This window comes from Apteryx mantelli, chromosome 12 (genome assembly GCF_036417845.1).
Source record: "Apteryx mantelli isolate bAptMan1 chromosome 12, bAptMan1.hap1, whole genome shotgun sequence".
In the NCBI taxonomy this organism is placed as follows: Eukaryota; Metazoa; Chordata; class Aves; order Apterygiformes; family Apterygidae; genus Apteryx; species Apteryx mantelli.
In genome coordinates this window covers 4,253,295-4,276,202 of record NC_089989.1, presented here as the reverse complement: position 1 = coordinate 4,276,202, position 22,908 = coordinate 4,253,295, and the positions used below count along the sequence as shown (strand labels likewise).

Sequence of the window (22,908 nt, the reverse complement as noted above, 5' to 3'; positions counted from 1 at the left end):
GCATACACAAGAAAGCAGGAAGTGAACTATGGTTGCTTTCATGTTAAAAGTAGCTTTAAGTAGCTCTCTCTCTCTCTCAAAAAAAAAAAAAAAAAAAAAAAAAGCCATCCCTAAAATATACCCTTTCATCTATAAATCAGAGCCTAAAGCAGAGAAAACAATTTTGCTGACAATTTGTGTAAAGGGGGTACCTTAAAATCACAGAGAATAAAGGATTTAAACTGTGGCATGGTAACATTCCTCCTTCCCATCTTTCTACATGTATCAGTGCTGAATTTTGAAGACATAATTTTAAGATTAACAATAAATGTATTGATAAAAACGTTTGGCTTGAGAAAACACCTCTATAATTAAAATAAAAAGAAAGCATTTTATATGCAATTTTGTTTTCTTACCTGAGGTCGATCAACCATCAGAAATGCATAGGTTTCAGAAAGCTCTTTTTCTAGGCGACCATCAAATTTCAGCTCTCTGCGTTTTTCTGTGAACTGTTATCAGAGTAAGTTCTTAACATAAGCAAACAGATTACTGCTACTGCATTTAAGTCTCAGTATCACCATTTGAAGGCCCCATCTATTTTAGCAGATCCAAGTACAGAAAAATATACAAAAGGTAACTTGAATGACATAATTGTATACTAAAATTCAATTTGTAAGATTTTACACACGTGAGAAATATCACTAGTCTAATCTGCCTAGGTATTTTCTTAAGAAAGATATACTTTCCATGCAAACCTGTGTAGCGATGCTTAAATGTTTTTTTTGTAGCATACCTACCAAGAAGAAGCATCCAGCTCCATGCCTTCCAGTCACCTTTCAACCTCATTCCAGAAACAAACCTTTTTCTCTTTTTAAGAGAGATCATTATCTCTTACACAGTGCACATAATTTTGCAGTTGCACCTCACTGCTACTGAGGTGGTCTTCATTAGCAGCAACATTCCTGAGCTATAACCATGTATCACTAAAGGTGTAGCACTGGGAAAAAAAATGCCTCACTTTTTTTCTAAAAAAGTTCAACAAACCAATCGCATTCTGTAACCCCATCCTTGAAATTTTGTGGTATTGGGGCTGAAAAGTGATGAAATAATCTGTTTTATAGTTATGAAAATCAAAGCTGGATTTTTAATATATAGCTCAGTATCAGGCAAAACACTTCACAGGATGCATTAGGCCTTTCAAACATGACACCATAACCTCTTCTACAGGTTATTAAATATAAAAGGTAAACATTAAGAAGAGACAAAAGGTCAAATTTTGAAAACAAAATTGTACCGTCAACACGTCCCTAAAACCTTTTTTCTTTTAATCTTTTTCTGAGTATCCATCCACTAAGATTTTATGTCTACACAGTAATAAGACTTGCCTGAAAAAATAGTTGCTTACATGTTCTCGGATGCAGTTTTGCAATTAAATATCAAGCATATAACTATAAAAATACTCTGTGGGTAGAGTCAGGGAAAAAAACAACATTTAGATTCATTTGACTTCTACCTTATTCATAAAGACTCATAAATATACTCACTTCCTTTTCCAATAGCTCACTATGAACTAGGCTGGCTCTCTTGTAATTAAAATTGGCCACTGAACTTGGTTCCAGGTAGGATGAATGCAGAATTTTCACTATATCTTCAAATTCTCGAGAGCCCATAGCTACTGGCTGAAAGAGTGCTATAAACAGAGGAAAAAAAAAACAACAATAAGCACCAATACACAATGGAAGAATCTCCAGACAAGTTCTCCAGTACATCCACAGTTCATGCATAAAGTTGAATAGTTCATGACTCGTTTTAGATGTCTTGTACTGTATTAACTATTTCATGGAATTTAGGCTAGGAAGATGAAGTTAAAGTTGTCTAGAATTACAGCAGCATAAAAAAATATTTCTTTTCAATATTACTTTTGAAAAGCTAGTCCTCTGAAGTTTACAAGAGAAGTACTCAACTGTGAATTTACTCTTTGAAAGCAACTGATATGTATTGTAAAACACTTTTAATAAAACTAATTAGCTCTTTAAATTAAGAACCAGAAACAAATTGTTTTAATAAAAACCTCAACAATATTTTTGTAGCTTAGTCTCTCCTTAGAGCCATTAAGGGTTTTTTGTTTGTTTGCTTATGGTAATTAGGCTAAATATGGACAAATTCAATACTGTCTTAAAACAAAAAGTCCAATAAGTTCTTATTATTAAAAAAACCACACTGCTTACATTTCAGCTCTATGATCTTATCCTTCATGATAACTGCTTTAAAAGAAAGGCCCTTTATTTGTTGTTGCATAGATTTACCTTTGGGGCAAATTTCTGCCTAAGTTTGCACAGCAAAGTTCTCTCCTCCCCATACTTTTTTTTGTATCTGGGTAGTAAGAGGGGCAAAATGACTAGAAGAGCAACTGGAGAGTAGGCCAGCAAAGAATCGGAGCACAGATTTTGAGAGCAATGCCTAGGAAAATAATACTCCTGAGGGAACTGAAATAGTTCAGCGTGAAACGTTTTTTCCCAGAGCAACTTCCAAAATGCTCAGAAAAAGAGCAGTACCTTTGTGGTGTTTACAATCTTCAGACAGCAAATACTCCCACCAGATATTTCTGGGACTGCTTTTGCTCTTTTTGTAGGAAGGCCAACCACTCTATAAAGATAAACCCAAACTACCCCCACCCAAAACCTCAAAAAGTTATAACAGCTAAGAGTGAATTGCAGTAGTCCCAGCCTCACATAAAAGGCAATTTACCATTATTCCAACAGCAAATTAAACTGAATTACATCTTCACAATGCATTTCCGACTTCATTAAATAAGATATTAATAGATTTATATGGCAATCTTTTCCTCATTTTAGCAGGAAATATTGACTGAATTAGCCTAAATATAAAACAAATGTTCTAAATGAAAACTGAACTTACTTATGCATTACCTAGTAAAAGCTGCATCTATGCACATACTTTATGTGCACCAGTTCTGTTAACCAAAATAAAACAGTAATTCCAACACCAACAATATTGAACAAGTGATTTTAAAAGAGTGGAAGGTTACAAAAATGATTAAGATTTATATAGATTCCTTTTCAGTAGCAATACCTTCATTCCTGAAAGGCTGACAACAATTCAGGAGTAAAAGATAATTGGAAGCGAAAGAAATTCTAAATCTAGCCCTATTAAAATTGAATGCACTTGTATTGGGGAGAAACATTACCAGTAAAACACAAAACAGGCCTAATACTGAAATACGCACACTGGAAAAGCACCTCCTGTTCCACCCAGCCCCATCCCCTTCCCCAAACATCTCGTCAGATCTTTCTGACAAGGAGTTATTAAACCCTAGTGTTGTAATGGCAGTTTCCCATACTGCCAGGTCCTCTTCTGACTGAAAGGACTAGTTAAGGCTGAAGTTTACCAACACCAGCTGTTTGTCCAAATTTCCTGTTTCCTTAACAATGACGACTGTGCCCCCCTTTTCCTTCCTTCCCCCTAGAAATGCATAATCCATCTATCCTAGCCCACTTCCTATGGCTGAGCCCAGGTAAGCAGAAAACTCTACCAGACTAACTAGAAAGAGTGACCACAAACCACAGATAATGTCTTGCCTACTTCCTAGGCTCTGTTCTAGGAAGAGGCATGTTATTACAAGGACTGAGATCATGTCATCCATTCAAATATTGTCAGCTACATTTTCAATTATTGTTAACTACCTTCCCATTGCTGTTGAAGTATTTCCTGCTGTGCGTAAAGTTCTGAAGAGGGAGCAGGGAGAGATGTATCAGAATGCACCGAGACTCCCTGTTCTTCAACTAGGAAGAACCTATATAAACTACTATACAATAATTAGCTCCCAAGAGCTTCATGGAAGGGCTCCACCTAATCACTTGAATTACGGAATACAGTAAATGAGAGCTCTGAAAGTCAACAGTGGTAATAAAGTAACTAAATTTCTGACCATGGTAGATGGGATTCTTCTTGTGTTTATTCCTCAATTTATTAGCAGAGGATTTAAAGTAAGTTTTCCTGCTTTTGTTGCTTTTTATTCAAGAATATACTTTCTTGTACTTCACCAAATTTATACATTATCTAATGTAAGTTTAGCAGAGACACTAGTGAAGCTGAAAGAAGAGCTGTTGCTATCTTTGTAGGAAAGACAGATCTAAGCCAAAGTATTTTAAAGGACCTAGGCACGGAGGACATGTAGAACACTAAAACATAACTGATTCCATCTAATTTATCAAATCAGTCCAAGAACAACACCTCACATGCACCTTTTGGTAAGAAAATGCCTAACGATCCAAAAATTTTACAGTAAGTTTCTACTCTGATTTGCACTGTCCACTCAATACAAAGTGAAAAACAGGAATTACACAGATAATCTTGCTACCTGCATAAATTAAAGCGACTGGCTTGATGATCAGATGTTGTCCATTGTCACACCAACACAGAAAAGGAAGGAACATGAATGAAATTTGTTGAATGTATAATCCTTATGTTATGAGGAGTAATTATAAATACCAAATTGTATTTCCAAAACCTACTGACTGCCATCTTTACATAGATATTAGAGGCAGACAATCTACACTTGGTTTGAGAACTAGATAGCACCTACTAACTCAGATGAAAACTCTTAACGAAGAAAAACAGTAACAACACTGTTGATGGACTTAAATAAAAGACATTCTCATAAGCGGAAAAATTTTCAAATGCATTTCCTGTTCAAGGGCAGCCTGCTAACTTTAAATCTATTGCATTGTACTTCTTAGTTGCCAAATGACGGACAGAGAAAGGAAAATCTGTTGACAACTGGATAGAAGTATAAGGAAAAAGCAAAAATTAAGTCACTTGAAGAATTCTGAATTTCAGATAATCTACCATAAACAGCAGTCAAAAAGAATTAGTTGAAGTGCATGTTGTAAACTAGTTTCTCCTCCTCTGAGTAAGACTCCTCAAACACACTGATCATATACTTCATGATAGGATCAAATCCACTTTCCCTGCTCTCCCAGAATTTTAGGCCCTGCAGACTTCCCGGCTTTGTAAGGACCTAACAGTATTAAGAGATTGTCCCTGCACTCTCTTTAACATTACTGAAACATTTCTTAAAGTGACAAATATCAAGGCAGTACTTCTCAACTTGTCTAAGCATTGACAGCAATGCTAAAGGACAGCTACTTCCAAAAAGGTTCCGGTCACTATGCAAGGGTTTGTACTTCATTTACAGAAGGATTTAGAAGCAAGAAAAAAAAAAAAAAAAAAGAAAATCTCTAAACTAGGTAATCTATAGCAGTCATAAAATCCTATGTTCATATGCAACGGATGAGGTCATCAAGCTTATCTCTAGTACCCAGACCACTTCAAAGACTGGGAGTGTGTGCATATACATTTTTTTAGGCTCACTATATACACACTTGACATGGGTATGCTGCTCTTTTACTGGCCTGTGTAAATTAAATATATATTCATACAAAGACTAATTCGTAGGATCCTTATGACACATACAAGTAAATGATTATGGTTTTTAACAGCTTCTTCAGCAGAAAAAGAAAAAAGTTTCTGTTTAGTTTCTACCCACTGTGTTGTTGTTGTGGGGTTTTTTTTAAGGTAGAAACTAGGTTTAGCCATTATAATACCTAGTCTAGGGACCAATATTAGACTGCATGTTTGGACATAGGTAATTCTCCAGAAGCTGTAACGTTTCTACTTCAGAGCTGTTTGATGCTTCAACTTGAAAACACTGAACCTGGAGTTGGCAGGGTTTTTTGTTTCTTCTCAGCTGGCTGGTTCTTTTGTTTTTAAGCCAGAACATGAAGAAGATGGAAGACAGTGACAATCTCTTTCAGGAATTCTGGACTAACCATTAAGTGAATATAAGCAAATTGTTTCTTTTATTACAAGTCAGCAGAATGTTAGCGTTCTTCAAAAGCAAGCACTCCTACTACACAAAATCTGAGAAGTACCGTTTCCTTGAAGTCTTCACTTTTTAAGACCAAAACTGAGAATCTGCAGCGTTAATGTAGCATAGTGCTGTAGTTATTTATATGATTTATCCAGCCTGGGACATCTTTCACTCTCACAGGTTTTAAGTAGTTACCTAGTTCAAAGTTTGCTTAACCAAATCCTTGGGAGGAAAAAATAACCAGTGGATAGTGAACAGGCAGCCCTATCAAAGATATAGAAGACAAATGAGAAGCAAAGAGACAAAGCACAACAAAATATCAAATACGAAGTAGAAAAGAGACAGCCTAGACCTCCAAGCAAAGACTGCTGAGACCTTTGTGGACAAAAGCAAGACCTTTTTTCACTTAGCTTAAGAAACAGGTCTCGCCAATTCAGGAAACTACAGAAACAAGTGTGCAACCTTAGCAAGCAATCCCATAAGTCAACGGGGGCTACTTGAGCATATTTTTCAAATTGCCTTTTGGTATGAGGACCATGATCCTAAAGAACTAATTCAGTAAGTCAAAACACACTCTTCCACTGCTTTAACTTGCAAAACTTTTTTTCCTCATCCTATTAAAGAAAAAGGATCTTTGAAGTGCCAAGTAGATCTGGGCATCTGAGAAGATGTGATGATCAAACTAGAAGAGACTATGACCACTGGCTATAGTACCACAATAAAAAGAGTTAAGCAACCCAAGAGACCATAGTACCCTGCTGCTAAACTGCATTTTTTCAAGAAAACAAAAACTTTCAAGACAGCTTGCTTTTCAGCAGGAAAACAAATGCATACATATAAAAAAAACCTCACAAACAGCCCTCTTTAAAAATTGGTTTCCAGAAATCTTCCACTAGGAAAAAAAAAAAAAAGGAAGTCAAAAGAAAGATTCTTCCTGACAACCGACCACAGTTATTTTAAAAAGTATGTTTCTTCAAAAGATGCGTTTCTCCACAATAACACGGCTCTTCTGTTGACTTTCAGTCCTTTCATTTATCTCCAACTCTAGTTGAAGCTGAATAAACAGCTATATCTCTGTGTTTTCTGGGATTTCCCTCCCCCCTATTTCCATTTTGCAGATTCAATTTTTAATTGCTTCATAGTCAAAACTTGTTCTCAAGATACATTTTTGTGCTTTAGAAAAAAAGAAAAGAAAAAGAAAAGAAAAACCTATTGATAACAGAGCTATTTCCTCATTTCTTCGTGGGTAGTTTTTATAGTCTGTAAATGACAGAATAGTCTTCCACAATCAGACAGCAGGTACCTCTCGAGATGATACGTCAAAGAATAAAATGGAGGTTTAAAAAAACAGAACAAGAGCAATTCCAGTAGGACAGATGACACTTCCGTGCGTACTGCTTCATGCTGAAATTTAGAATCTGGCCAAGCAAGCTCTTTTGACAGGGACAGATATTATGCTAATACTTCTTATTTAACAAGACGTATTTGAAAAATGGTATTAAGTTCTGATTGTATGCCACTAAAGTGTCAGATTATCCATGTACTGCTAACAGCCTGATTTTTTGAATTAGTTCCAGAATTAATTTCATCATTTCTCAAATACCAACACTGATACCAACAGCACTTAAGTTCTCCTAAAAGATCATGTTGGAAGTTTTTATCCTAGCCCACTTTTGCTAGTCTTGCCTATAACATGCTCTCTCATAGCACTTTGTATTATGGTATCACATGGAAACACCAACAACTGAGGAAGCCTTAGCAATTACAAGCCTACAAACACTGATGACAGACTAGAGAAAGGTCTGTTTTGAGAATTTTGGAAACTTTAAGTGACAAGTATGCATAAAGAGAAATGTCCAAGAACCTTTCTGTACGCTGAAAAGAAAAAGTAAGCCTGTAAGAATGGGTCAAATAACCTTGACATTTGCAAGTGGCTTTTAGAAATAGGGCAAGAATGGTTTCCCCTTCTACCCTAGAAGAAACAGATGTCCAATGCCCAAAATACGCATTCTGAAACTTTTTACACACTATAGAAGATGGTTCTGCATAGGCAAATGATGAACTAGATGATCTAAAAAGCTATTTCACAGATTTTCATTCGCACTGGAACCAAGTGCTAGACAGGAACTTCAAATGTCTGTGGTTAAGCACTAAGCATTTCCGAGTTATAGTTAAAGGAATTCAAAAGTAATCACATTTGGCTTAGAGATATGGAAGTGCAAGAGGCACAATGTTTTATCCAGACATTTTCCATCAGATGAATAGCAAGAGGCTATATCTTTTTCCTCCAAATCAACCCAGACCTTTTTACAATGAACTTCTGCCAAATTGCTATCCCCCCTCAGGCAGTGGGGAAGGGGAAGAGGGGGAGAAAAGGAAAAATTACTGCCAAAAATGGAAGGAGGGAAGGGGAAAGACTGGATAATGAAATAAACCTACCTTCATCTCTTCCTTACAGAGGAAAGCATTTCAAGAAGTTACATTTTATACTCTTCTCTGAAGAACTAGAAGCCTATGCGAACAGGGTTTTTTGTGATGATTAGATACCAAGTTACTGACCGCAAGTTGCAAAAGGTCAAGAACTGAGATAAGTTTTAGGGAGAGGGCAAGACATGACCTCAAGGCCACTTAACAAAATAAAAGATAAGCAGAAGCCAATGGTGTCTCACAGAAAGCAAGAGATACCACAAGCTTTTAGAGGAAGAGTGACTTGAAAAGCAACATACAAAACCCAAGGCGCTTGGAAGAGGAACGCTTCCAACATGAGGCACGTGAACATGGGATGCTTGTTTCTTCCCTGCAAGCGAGGAACTTTTGCGAGGTAAGAAATAACTGTCTTCTGCATATTACTGAAGTGAAACTCTACTCAGTGTTTGCCAGTCTACCCTAAACAGGAATACACCCCCCTCCTACAGAGAGGGGGACGGGGGAAGAGAAAAGCAAATCATCTTCTCAGCATGTCCGTGTGTGCGTCCCAGAGAACCATCTTCTCTATATCCGACTGCGTCTCCAGAAGCGGAGCAAGGATCGACACTCTCAAGCCCACCCTGATCGCATCCAGCTTTTCCGTCTTTTTAAAGCAATGGTCTGAAATTCAAGCCAAGTTTGGGGATTTTTTTCCTCCTTGTGTGAAAATAAAAAATTAAAAAAAAAAAAAGGAAGGGGTGGGGAGAGGAAAGAATGTAAAAGCCTCCCTGACGCTAAAAATCTTATCCCCAGCAGCCTCACTAGTCCGAGCCATGCCACAGCCTCCTCCACACCCGCAGGATTTTGCATGCAGCTGTGTGAGGTGCATAAAGAGCCTGCCTAATGAATAAGATGAAGAAGGGAGTGAGGGAGAGAAGGAGGAAAAGGGAAGGAACAACCTTTCTTTTCTCTGCTCTTCCTGGGGATCTGAAAGTTCCTCCTAACAGGCAGGTCTTCTGGGGGCTTAGGGAGAGGGGGAGGCCCCCCCAACACATCGCTGGGCGGCTGCTGCTGCTGTTGTTGTTCATGTGCCGTTGAGATGCTGCTCCTGCGCTGGCTGCTGCTAGTGATGCTGAGGTTTGGGGGGGCCTTGTCCTCTGCAGCAACAGCAGCCACCAGCAGCGCCTCCCCAGCGCTACTGCTCTCAGAGCGTCCGCCATTTTGTGTGGTGTCCTCAGCGGCTCTATTACTCTCCACCCCGAGGAGGCCCGCGCTGCTGCTCTTCTCCGTCCGCTGATGCTGCTCCGGCTCCATCTCGCCGCCACTGGGGATCGCGACATCCGCCATTGAGTCCTATCGCCGCGAAGTGAGCGCTATAGCCCGCGCCTGCTCTTCCTCCCCCACTAAGCTGCCCCTTCCCCAGCTCCATGCACCGCCCGCTGCCGCTATTGCTCCCCCTCCGTCCGCTCGCTTTATGGCAGCCCCTCCTCCCCCTCCCCGCTCTCTAACATGGCGGCAGCGCCACCACCAAGGGGGCGGGCTCGAGCACAGCGCCGCGCAGCCAATCGCCTCGTGGCGCAAGTTATAAATGGAGGCGAGGGCCGGCGGCGCCGCGGCGGCTCGTCTCCGCGGGCGGCGGCGGCGGCTCCTCGCGAGCCCCGGGCTGCGCAGCCGCGGCCGCAGTCACAGCCACAGCCACCGCCGCGCTGCTGCCGGGCGAAGCCGCGGGGGCGGCCGGCGGGCGGGCGGGAGCGGCGCCGCATCGCCTGGCGCCAGCCGCGGAGAAGCGTTCGCGGTGGAGGAGAGCGTCGCTGGAGGCGCCGGGTCCTCCCGCCGCCCCGGGGAGCGCTTCCCCGGCGCCCCGCTCTCCGCGGCGAGAGCGACCCGGCTCCCGTCGCGGCTTCGCAAGCAGCCTCGCCACTTACCGAGCCGTCAAAAAGCCTCCAGCGACAAAAAGCAGCAGCGCACCGCGTTATGAAGGCCTGCTCCGACTTCCTCCTCTTCCTCCTCTCAAATTTAAAGCTGTTCTTGTTTTCAAGACATTTGACAAAATGTTTTCCAGCTCCCTGGTGAGAGCAGCCGAGCGACGAGGGCGGCCGGTGAGGTTCTTCCCTCCGCTCTTCAGTCACGGGATCGGTTCGCAGAGGCTGCAACAACCAGCAAAGCTTGCAGCTCCCGTCCAGTTCAAGGACGGGACGCCCAGTTCGGGGCCTCAGCCCTGCCTCTAAACAGAGACACGCACCACTTCAGACACATAAGCCCTTCATAATTTTCCATTTGAAGAATAAAAAAAGGAAAAATATTAACCATGTAGGACAAGCAACAGTCCTGTTAATACACTTACATAAAGTTCTTTGATAGACTAATGATAATTAGAGCAGCACCAAATAAAATACATTTTCTGATAATATTTTGGCATCTTAGTTTTGGTCTTTACCAAACATGGGACCATTATTTATACCTGGTTGATTGGAAAGGGGTGAAACAAACACTGTCACACATTTTCTGTCCTTGGACTATGTGTCTTTAATGAGCAGAATAACTCCAATTAAAGCAGTAATAAATTGTTCTTTACAACAAAAACAGTACACAAGATACAATTCTCAATCAATTAAAAATACAAACAATATACTTTGTTACACTTTTTTGGCAGAATCTGAAACTGCGTAGGAAACGTGTGTTACTGTAAAGACTTGCATGTGTTTAGCAGTTTGTGAAACTTCACAGAACTTAATCCTCTTTTATATGTTTAATCAAGTATATGTACAAGCCCTTGCAAGAGAGATTCTTTTATAATAAGGACACATAAGTGACAATAGCTACTCATGTTCCATGCTTGTAAAGCTACAAATTGCAAGCAAGCTTCAACAATAAAAAACTGCATATGCAAGTCACCAACTATTTAAGTTTTTTAAAAAAATCAAACAACTATAATGTCTCATCAGCAGGATAAAGGATTACAGATAAACTGAAGGCAACGTAATCCAATATTCATGTACCATTTTTTCAAATGCAGTTAAATCAGATACGAGAAATGTTTTTGGTGTTATTGAAGCTAACTCGGAAACTAGTCTTCCTGTCAATTTGCTAAGTAAAAAACCAAGAGGAAGTGTGCTGGGGTAGTTACATGCAACACATTTTTTCACTCGGTGACAGAACTACAACGTGAAGCTGTTGTAAGAAAAGCCTTGTTTACCTACAACCCCCCCCCCCACACACACACACATAATTCTGTATTTCTGGACTTTATAACAAAACATGGAAAGGTGCTAACTTAAATTACTTCTTCATCAAGATCATTGTTAAAGAATATTGGACTGAAGCTGTCTAGAATTAATCGCTTAGCATAACTTGCTTAGCATTAGTAGCTAAATTTGCTGAAGCCTTAGGACGCAAGCTGTGAAATTTCACCTAGATATGTTGAACTTTTACCTAGTTAAGTAAAAGATGGCCCCAGAGCCTGTTTAAGTCAGAGAGATTGGGTGGGGGGGGGAACAACACTGTAGAGAGAAATAAGCAGCCAGGAGATGGACCTTAACCTAGGACACAGAAGAAAGGAACAAAGGAACCACAAGACTGATTCCAGACGACAAGATAAGGAAGTAGAAGAGCCAGACAGCTATGCAAGAAAGAAGTGACCACAAAGAGTGGTTCCCAGGGACAAGATAAGGTAAAAGAGCCATCAACAACTATGCAGAAGTGAGATAAGAAGTAAAGAACACACCTGGAAACTACGGAAAGGACCAAGCAAGAGCTAGAAGACCCCGAACTCTAATATTATGATTGGTTCAGAACTATGGGGTGGATCCTAGACCGGAAGGGTATAATTACCCAGGGATTTGTTCAAACAAGGTCCTTCTCCAGAGGCACCCAGCTCGAGCTGTTACTTGCCGCTGTACCACTTACCGCTAACACTTACAGTAAATCAGTTTGTGATAGTCCGCGTCTGAAACTCTGCTTTGGGAAACCTAGGGTCAAGAAACTTCTTTAACAATCATCATTCAGTCTCTTCTGTATTCTGTAGAATTAAAAGAATAACAAGAGTGCATTTAATGCCTGTGATCATGGAGGTAAATCAGCTTTTAAGAAATATCAAAGCTTTAAATATAATGCTGATAACTGGTATTTCAAAATGATAAATAATGAAATTGCAGCACATCTACACAGTTGTTAGGTACTCCACTGCTAGAGCTCTGACAGATGAGGTCTGTTGGATTCATCTGCAGTAGTTTAAGACATTGCCACCTGCAGTTGTCCATCCTACTATCAGAGGCCAGTATTGAATCATAAGGTTAACATATATTCACTTCTGCTACCCCTGCTGTGCAAGGCTTGTAGCTTCTGGTAGAAGGAGGGTGTAGACAGGCATGAATACTAATGCCTAAAAACCAACACAAGTGAATGATTTGATGTAATTATTGATAGGGAGCAGAAAAAAACATGGTAAGAGACAGCATAACATTCTAAAATATACATCCAAATAGAGCATTACAGCCTTTACCATATTAAATACCATATTACCATGTTAAATATACAATTTATTCAGTAGTCTTACTCATTAACAGAATATCTCTTAGGCAAATCTGTTTGCATATTCAGAACAGCTGAATCCTGTTATTTCACAAAAGAGTATCTTGCTAGTATATGATGTACTTTGAAGGTTTGGTTTGGAGCTTTAATAAATATGGGAGCAATCTGTTTTGTGAGTAAATTAGGTAGACTGGGTGCAATGCTGTTGCCTAGGCCCTCCTTGATAAATGAAAAACTTGAAGTACTGTTCCTCTAAAGTGGATAGAAGTCTAAATGCATTTTTCACAGTAGTGCTGGTGTTAAGTGGAGGTTTTGCCCAGGTTCCAATCTTGTTCAACTAATTTTACATAATTGCCTTTGTAATTCCAACAAGATGAGGTTTTCTTAGAGTTTGGGGTTTTTTGCTGATTATTATTGATATACACCTTTCAGTGGTGATGCATTTTAACTGTGTGTCAGAAAAGGGACACCTGCAATTTGAAAGACATGACCTGAAACCATGGGTTTACATTCTGTAAACATTTCTGTCATGAAGATCATGACAGAGCAGTAAAATGATTAATTGTCTAATTTTAAAAATCCATAGTGCCTAGCACTTCGTAGCTGAGCAGGTCAATTAGCTTCTTGCTATGGCAGGAGAGTGCTAAACATTACAGCTTCTCTACTCATCGTCACAGAAGCTACTGTGCACACTCAGCCCAGTATTTCCCTAAATTGGCAAAGTAATTCATGGATTTGAAAACACATATCTATAAGTTCAGTTAGAGAAACTGCAAACAATGTAGTCTAAGAAAAATTCACCTATGGAGTCTTTCAAATCTCCCGGGTGCTTACTTGGTAGTTTGGTTTTTACTAAAGACAGCAAAGACCTTTTTTTGGCAGCTCTGAGGACTGCACTAAATTGAAAACTGTCTGCTGACAATAACCTATTCTTTCACTGCCTAGGAGATATGAATTCTTAATGTATAATTTTAAAAATAGCTAGCTAAACATTAAAAGTTCACATAATTTATTGTCTTTGTTAAAAGCCTACTAGTTCTGTAGTTGTTGAATAAATGTATATATTCCTTAGTCATTCAAACCAATAAAGTTAAATCTTGATAACTGAGGCCATTCACATCATTATCTCAAAAGCTACGAAGCTTAAATGCAAAGAGTTCTTCCCTATTCAAAGAATAAATACTTTTACCTAGCCCTTTTATTTATTTTTTTTAAGCTCTCTTTAGATTACTTATAAGTCAGAAAATGTAAGTAACTTCCCAACATACAAATGGTCTGGTGTTATGGTATCCTCCAGGGTGTTACAAGAAGATGAACTAATAATTATTAGTTTCTTCTTAGAAGTCTTTCAGGAGCCAGCCAAGTTTAAATAAGGTAATTAGTATCTGTAGCTATAATTTACATAAATTACAGAAACATAACACCATTTATTTAATTGCAGAAATGTAGTGTTCAATTATCCAGAGGTAAAGCACACTACATTTGTGGATTTTCCTCTACGGATAATTAGACTAGCTCCCTGAGAATTTGATGTCCTGTCTCTGGAATATTCAATGGTGGTAAAGAGCATATTAGGGATGAGTCAATATATTTATCAGAATAATTTTGCTGTATTTTACCCATTTCAAATTGAATTTCCATCTACAAGAAAAAAAAAAAAAGAAGAAAAAGAAAATACCAATCTAGTGTTACTAGGATCAAGTCTGTGATGATCCATTTTTACATCTCCAAAAATGTCGATCTGTTTTATTAAGTTTGAACTGACAAAGCTGTTAAAATCACTTCTTTTCCAGGGTATGTGTATCTTCACTGTAAAACTATTTCAACTGATCAGTGTTTGGATTTGATTATATCGAGGTGGCCTGTACTCACAAGCAAGCAGTAATACTACAGAGTTAAGTTAGTGTCCTCACTCTCATTTTATATATACTTTCCTTTTCTTTGCTACAACTTCTGGAAACATATCTAATGATTCTTTTGTGCTGCAGGAAAATAAATCATGCTATGAAAGACTGGGAAAATGGAGTTGTTTTGTCTAGAAAGGAGAGAATAAATGACAGCGGTCATTTAATATGGAAAATGCTGCTGCAGAGGAGAGAATATTCTCTTCTCCATGACCTTGGTGACTGGGATGAGATACAAATTATATCAAAGGAGATTTAGGTTAAATGTTAGGAAAAACTGCCTAGCAATAGAAGTTTTTAAGTACTGGAAGAAATTATTTGGGGACACTGTCAAATTTCTTTAATTGGTGTTTTAAGGTTAGGTAAGACAAATTTCTTTCAGAAGTAGATTGACATTTAGTTAACCTACATCCTTGCAGCCATATTATCTACTATTATTTCTAAAAGAGTTACTGAAAAACCTATCTATGCTTTGGGCAAGCTGAAAGAATTTTAAAAAGAAAAGGAGGTCTTGCAGTAGCCGTAAGTTAACCCACATGCTCTTGGAAGGTGGGTACACTACCAGTCTGAGTGAAAATGAAGCAAACCTCAAAACCATATATCCAAGGTCTGCCAGGTTTTCTGGTTGAAAGTGCCAAATTACTTGAGTAGAAAACTGTTATATATGGATAAGAGGTGATACCCAGTTAAAAGCTGAGATTACCTCTGGAACATAAGTATCAATCTAAGTAGAAAGATATGTTGCTGAAATAATTTCAGTTTCTAAATATCGTGAAGTTTCCATTTTATTCCAAGTAGAAGCAGCGTTTACAGCTACGTTTCTTTGCATCTTCTACTTTAAGATAGTTTGGATTTTTAGAAGTTAATCAGTCTTGTCACAACTTCCTGTAATGATAAAGCAAAGATAAAAAAAGAAAAAGCTTCTGCATAATGCCCATGATAAACACAACCACACTTAGCAATAGTCTGAATGAAGAAGACAGACTGAAAGTTTACAGAACTAGAAGTGTGCTAGGAGTTATGATTCACTGACAGATCGTGCCTTGCAATTCATAAAATTCTTGCATCTTTTTGAGAAGTGTGAATTGTCTACTCATGCTTTTTTGATATTGTCAGTATTTTTTTCAAACGCAGTTCTTATGGTTGTCAAATTGAAAGGTTTGTCCCTGTGAAATTCAGAAGAAGCAAAGAGGACTGTTTTGGAAATGTATTCTAATCATGCACATGCACTGATCATGAACTCTGAGCAATTAATGCAACCCTAAAAAACAATGGCATACATTTCAGTGAGAGAGTGGGTGTGTGCGCGCATGCGCGTGTATGTCTGCATTTATATAAGTTTGTGTGAGTTTATGTTTTCCTAATAAGCATATATATATATATATAATTTCAGCATGTATATACACACGACATCCATACCTCCTTGCTTGTTTGAATTATCATAGCTCTATTGACATACTGTTCACACCAGATAAAGACCTATCCACACACATTGAATAACCAAATGACAGTAAGAGTCCAAAGACTTCAGAATAAATATACTGAGTAAAAACCTCATATTTCATTGTATTCTAGTAATTCTCTTTCTTTGTATGGATCAACTATACACACACATTCCAATAAAATAAATTTGACAAGCACTAAAGGAACAACTGCAAAAGTAACTAGAAATATAAATATTATAAACATAGATCATAAAAATTCAAGCAATATATGAAGAAGTTTTCTTTTACTAAACAATAACATAGGAAGTTTTCCTCATTTACCCGTTGCTTTAAAAAAAAAAATACTACTTTGCAGTTGCACAAAATTATTTTATATATTAATATAAGCCTGAGGATTTATCTGAGCAATAATCACAAAAATTACTAAATTATTACTAAAATTACTACTTGACAAAATGATGCAATGGTTCTGCATCACTATAGCACTATAAATCTTAAATCCTGATAGATATAAAATACAGCAAGAATCCCAAGTTCATAAAACAAAGCTTCACCAAAAAATTACCATAGGAAAAGATCAGTTGAGCACTCTGAAGTAAAAAAAACATAGTAAAATCTGTCACCTTAGAGTCTTTCTAGTTCTGGTTTCTGTGGTTTGTGATATTTGCCAAACGTTCAACCATGACTCCCTGGTTTGTACCAAGTGGTTTCCCACCCAAGTACAAACCAGCTGCAGATCCCTTTGATTCTGAAATCAGATGATATGCAGTACATTAGTGCTGTAGATTTAAATCAAAGTAATAGCCACAAAATATGAGACATCTGTAAGGGAGGACTGCATAAAGCTCCATGCTCAAGGAGTAAACTTGAGTGCTTGCTCCAGGAGTTACCTCAGTATTCTCTTATGGAAGCAAATGAAGAAATGCAAAACATTATTTAGTCTGAGCATATGTGCACATACATTTTATTCAAATAACTAGAAATTACTATTTTATTTTTCAGCAATGACTGATGGATTGATTTTTTCTTCAAATTTTTAAGTGATAATTTTGAGCAAGGGTATTCATGCCGACTAATTTTAGGTGCCAGGAGGTCAAACGTAGGAGAATTGTATCATTAAATTTCCTCCATAGCCCATGAAGAGAGAGGCTCCTTCAGAGGGAAAAATTCAGAGACAAAACCTAATTTACACACTTGGGAAGAGCTTTGGTATCATTTACCTGCAATGGGGAAAATATCCCTATGATCATAAAAGGTGAAACAAACTATGGCAGTAGATTTGTCTCTGTAAAGCCAAGGATTAGTAGCAGAAATTCACCTAGTACTTTTTCTAACAAATTTGCAATCCTGAGGTGATATTCTGAAAAGATCTACTTAATATTCTGAAAAGATCTACTTAATATTTTTACTGAATTTTCTTTTGTAGGTAATAATATATTTTAAGTATTTTAATATTATAAGTAATCAAATCAGCTCTAAAAATACTTCTATTATTTCCAGTAGATGGCAGCAATAGCACGTAAAACAGATTAAGATATTACAGTATTTTAAAAATATGTATTCACGAATATACATTTCATATAGAAGTACTGTCTATTCTGAAACAAACCAAAATGCATTACAAGTTATTCACAGAAAATATTCATCTTATGCAGAAAGGAGTATGCACAAAAAGTGTTAGGAATGTTAAAATCCAACTAAAACACTTAAATACTTTTGGATGCACTAGCTTATAAAAATCATATTGATATAATTCCTTGCAGTTTGGATGTTCCTGTTTATTCAATAGTTAGCAAACATATATAGCATTAGTAGATTGAAAGGCAGTATATATTTTACAAAGATCATAGCTGTGATACTAAAAGATACTGTAAAGCTAAGCTTCCTGTCAGTTGTTCTTTCTCCTTAGCAGACAAAATAGGCTGACCTTAAGCAGCCTTTTTTTTTTTCCCCTCACCCTCTTTACTGGCCTAATTTCACTCTTATCTTTTGCTTTTCTTATTTCTTTTCTCCATCATAGTCATTCCCTGTCTGAAAGATGGCTTCAAGCTGTACTCAGCATGCAATGACCTCAGAACAGGACACTGCTGAAAAGAGGTTCCAGCCCCAAACATCAGTTTGCCAAGACCTGGAACCCTATGCTCAAAGGAAGCGAGTTTTCTTTGATATACATAAACTCACAGTTTCTGACTCTATTTTAGATCCTGGGAATCAAGATAGTCTGCTGAGTGCCAGACAGTTTCACCATAAAACATCAACTTTATCCAAAAGGTCAACCTATTAAATTTATATTTACAAGTTCTGCTGTATTTCTTGCACCTTTCAAACCCTAGAAATTTCTGTGAAGGCTCAAGAGACCTGGTTTCCACAATTTCAGAGGCATTCCTAAAGCAGTAGCTCTGGTTCAGGTAAGTCACACTGAATAGGAGTCACCACTGAGAAATGTCTTCTCTACCTTGGAGCTCAACTTTGGACCCATCTTCTACCTGGTTTTTGGCAACTGACTGCCTGGGGCTGAGCTTCACAGACTTTAAACTGTTTAAGTATTCCCAGCATCTCATAGCAGAACTTTTGTGTTCCAGGGCATAGGTTGTCTTCACCCTGCTACTGTTCTTTTCAGTGCTGAAGACCAAATCTAGGGAATCAAAGACCACAGAGAATTATACTTGCTTTTGCAGGTGGTCTCAAAGGGCCCATAAATTCCAGAGACTTCAAGGACATTCTTTTTGCTCACCTTTCTTCCTCAGTCAAGACAATCTGTGCTTCTTCCTTTTCCCTCCTCGATTATCAGATCTTTCCATAAACCAAGACTACCTTGACTGTCTATTCTCATCAGGAATAAAAGAGAAAACAGGTTAATGATGCTTGTCAAAAAGGTATGAAACTACCGCATCAGATTATTGGCTTCCTTCTCTTGAGAGAAGGATGACTCCTCATTATTCTCCCAAACTGTGACATCCGGAGTACTAATACGTCAGATCTAGAGGGGCTGGAACTCATCCAGCATCCTTGGTACTCTCCTTATTTTGCCATCCCCTCATGGTGATCTTGGAAGCCCTGGACAACTCTGGCTATTCATTGGCTCTTGCCATTTTTACACACTGCCCAGGGCACTGTTCTTCCATCTGAGACATGAGTGACCTAAGATCCCTTACAGAGTTAATGTAAAAAGCTGCTATAGGGTTCAAAGAACAACAAAAACCTACCCAACCTGTTACTTTCAACACATCTCTTCAAACATCTTCCAATTTCTATTTTGCACAGTCAGTCCAGATCTGAGATACCTTTTCCAATTTATTATGGTTCCTCTTGGAATCACTGTCCTTAAGGGACCAGTCTGGATTGTTTCCTGAGCATCTGTGTAACAGCCACTATGACAATACAAAGAAGCTGAAGCAGTGTCTTCATCATATAACCCGGTAAAAGTCTACATGGCTTCGACCTGTCTTGTTAGCGGAAGGTGGTGGGTGACATGTGAAATCAGAAGCAATTCTCTGCATAAGAACCACACAGAAGCCTATGCTTACTGAATGGCTGCCGTATGCATCTGGTTTATCAACACAGCTTCTCAGATTCCATTCTGCTGACTCTAAGATTACTAACCACAATGATTACTGCTCTCTTTCTCACATATTTATTCATACAGCTACTTTTCCCCTCTACTTTGCACTCAGCATTTTACATTTAACCCAACCTGCTTGGTACATTTTATTGTACCATCCACCCCCCAAAAATGAAAAATCATTCAAGAGCATCTGCATGACCAAAACAAGCTAACAAAATCCAAAATGGTATTGCTATTCTTAAACTGGAAGGCTTATTCCCCAAGATGATTTGGAAGAAAAAAACCAAAAAACTTTAAGCTCTATTAGACAAAATCAGTAGCTGAATGGATGTCAGCAATAAGGCAAAACTAAAAAAGTCATACTACAGTGTGTTGAATGTGATGCTAAGCAGGCTGTGAAATGAAAGTCAGCACACAAGATAAATTAGTCTTGTGAGGTTCATTGGCTGGTTGTTGGCCTTCTACAATATCCCAAAATGCCTCATCTTGATGTTTTAGAAGAATACATATTTAGTAGAGATTTGAACCACAAGGAATCAGGAGAGAGAAACTACTGGTGGGATATTAATCTTTTGTTCCACCTATTTATTAAATTGAGTTTATAACAATATAAAAGTTTGGGGAATGTGCTGGATTATTGAGTGCAATGACTTATTCCTGCATTACTGTTTTATGTCTAGTAAACTAGAGCCAAATATGTAATACTTCCACCAAAACCAAAGCATACCTTGGTCACATATGTTAAGACTCACTGTGCTCACTGTTGAAATCTTTTTGCAGTCTTCTTGCACAAACAAGCAAACCAAATTAAAAAAAATCAAAAGTTTTATGTGATTTATTTAAAATGCTTCCAGAAAAGTTTAAGGCTATTATTAAAAAAAGAGTCAATACATACATTCTTTCTTTTCTTCCCTAGCTGAACACTTTACATGCTTTTTTCTCTTTTTAAACATTTTGTTGAACAGGTTTTATGAAAATGGTTCATCATCTAATATGCTTTCCTACTGCTTTTCTTCTGTAAAATTTTCCTTTCTCTTGTCTTCACTGGCATACTCATTCAGCTCTAAAAATGAAGCAGTTGAAATAAATTACAAAGCCTGAAACAGAAAAAAAATTACCTTTTCTGAAAAACTATAAATACAAAATATTTTCTATAGAGTAAAACTGACAAAATTTTTTGAAAAATAAAGAAATTAACTCATTTTATATTGTTTACCATGTTGTCACACTGATTTCTGTAATGCACATCAGAATATATAGACGTAAGATACTTGACACTTACTATTTTCTGTAAACTCATAGAACACAAGAAATAAATTTTTTTTGGCAATAATTTAGCAGTTTTACTACTTGTGTTGTTACAAGTACTTTGCACAGGTCATCCTGTTTAATATCAAGGATCATTTAAATGTATTAGTACATCAGTTTCATAGCTTGCCATACTACCATTCAGCAGACTGGTATTATTTTTTATACAAAGAAATCAAATATTACCAAGGGATTCCTGAAAAGTGACAGGAGGTTGAACTGAGTGTTTTAGACTGCATTTTTAAGCAACTCATTTGCTTCTCATCATAATGAGTAGATTAAATCAGCCACCAGAAAACACAGTGACATTTCCAATTACACATGAGATTAAATGCAACAAAAACTTTTAAGACAAAACTTGACAAAAATATAAGGGATGTAATATATCCTAAAGGAAAATCAATTCCCTTTTTGTTGAAACGTTCTCTACCTAATCCCATAGGGTATTTGTAGAGCACCATTTATATAAAATTGTCACTTAGTTTTAAAACTGACTACATGTAACTGTAAACAGACATTTACAGAAACTTAAATGTTTTACCATTACTTTAGGGGTGTTTAAAACCAACAGTGGAGGTCAGTGGAGTGCAAAATGCTGAAGAGGGCCTATTCACAAGCAAAAGCTTTCTCAGTTCTTGTCCTGTTTGCGATAATAGAGATATATATGGCACTGAAAGGAAACTAGCAACTTATTTACAAATACCCAGTATTCCCGGCATTTAATTTAATTCAGTGCTGGCTGTGGAGTTTTTTTTCAGTTGATTATTTTTAGCATTACATGCTTTGATGAGTAAACCATTGCACTATGCTGACTACTTTAACTGACCAGATTTTAATGTTGGGTGCTGGATTTCAGCGCAAGTTCTTGGTTACACGGCCCACCATCTGTATTTCTTGTTCATTTAATACCACAAGAGGGATATAGGTTACTGAAAGATGGTTTTCTCCTCCTCCTCCCCCCACCCCCAAGAAACTATCTTCTCCTTGTAGGCCTTTGTGAAAACTTATGATTTTGATATCCATCCTGAAACCCCATATTAAGTCCATGTCATCAGCTGCCACATTAAAGGGCAAATAAAGCACTTTACAAACTATGAAAAGATTTTTTTTATGTAATGCACATATAAACAGTAGTTTAGAGATTCTGTTTACAGCAGGACTTTGAGAATAACTGGTCAAGTACCTCTTTCATCCACCTTAGATGTTTACGGAATATAATCACAGGACATGAGCTGCAAGAGATTCCAGCTTACACAGATTGGCAGTTACAGTACTACACTCATAGATACGAATACAAGGAGGACTGCGTTGACACTGTCACAAAAAATATTTTAAAAGTGCTTCTCCAAAGGGTTCCATTTATGGAATGCAAATACTGTACAGGTAAGACACAGGTTTTCTTCCATGAATTTTAATTTTTGTCAAACATCGGTTTCTATTTGTTTTTCGCTTTCACAAGAGTTTGTCTGCTCCATGCGTTCACAGTCGAGGTTGACCTCGCTAGTGTCCATGCTACAGTCTGACTCGCTGTCCGATTGGTCCATTTGCTCCAGGGTGGTTTCTCCCTGCGATACTCTGCTTCCATTTGGTGACAAAAGAAAATGGGCTTCCGAGTTCAGCACTCTGGTTTTTCCTGCACACGTAACCTTTTCTTTGGCCTGTCGGATACAGTTAAGCCACTGCTGTTTGTTGAAGGAGTCATTGGCTTGTAGTGAGTGAGACTGGCTTTGGGATCCACTTTTGAAGCTGACTCTAAAGAAGTTTTTGACTGAAAGAAACAACATATATCAAAATGCTGAATGTTGTGGCTGAATGAATTTTATAATAAACGAGTACATTAAAATAAGAAAATCTGCAAAATCTCTAACTTACTGTATT

General features: G+C 37.8%; 2 protein-coding genes and 1 long non-coding RNA gene across 13 annotated transcripts in view; 1 reads left to right on the top strand and 2 right to left on the bottom strand.

The window, feature by feature from the left end:
- Positions 1-9,802, bottom strand: part of TASOR (transcription activation suppressor) — a 33,521-nt gene extending 23,719 nt beyond the window's left edge. For 2 of the 5 annotated variants that reach the window (XM_067303757.1, XM_067303758.1), the window contains exons 1-3: positions 9,238-9,789; positions 1,524-1,669; positions 396-488 (exon numbers count right to left, since the gene is read on the bottom strand). In XM_067303757.1, coding sequence (XP_067159858.1) covers positions 396-488; positions 1,524-1,669; positions 9,238-9,625 — 627 coding nt within the window. In that variant the 5' untranslated portion in view covers positions 9,626-9,789. Of the gene's footprint in view, positions 1-191; positions 331-395; positions 489-1,523; positions 1,670-9,237 lie in introns of those variants that run through there. The other 3 variants (XM_067303759.1, XM_067303756.1, XM_067303760.1) reach the window with 3 other exon arrangements.
- On the top strand, positions 9,573-10,688 carry LOC106495166 (uncharacterized). The gene is made up of 2 exons (XR_001294408.1): positions 9,573-9,644; positions 10,341-10,688. It is a non-coding gene; the product is annotated as an uncharacterized lncRNA (long non-coding RNA).
- A 9,853-nt stretch (positions 10,689-20,541) lies between these two features.
- ARHGEF3 (Rho guanine nucleotide exchange factor 3) overlaps positions 20,542-22,908 on the bottom strand; it is a 156,427-nt gene continuing 154,060 nt past the window's right edge. For all 7 annotated transcript variants that reach the window (XM_067303753.1, XM_067303755.1, XM_067303751.1 and 4 more), the window contains one exon: positions 20,542-22,798. In XM_067303753.1, coding sequence (XP_067159854.1) covers positions 22,452-22,798 — 347 coding nt within the window. In that variant the 3' untranslated portion in view covers positions 20,542-22,451. The remainder of the gene's footprint in view (positions 22,799-22,908) is intronic.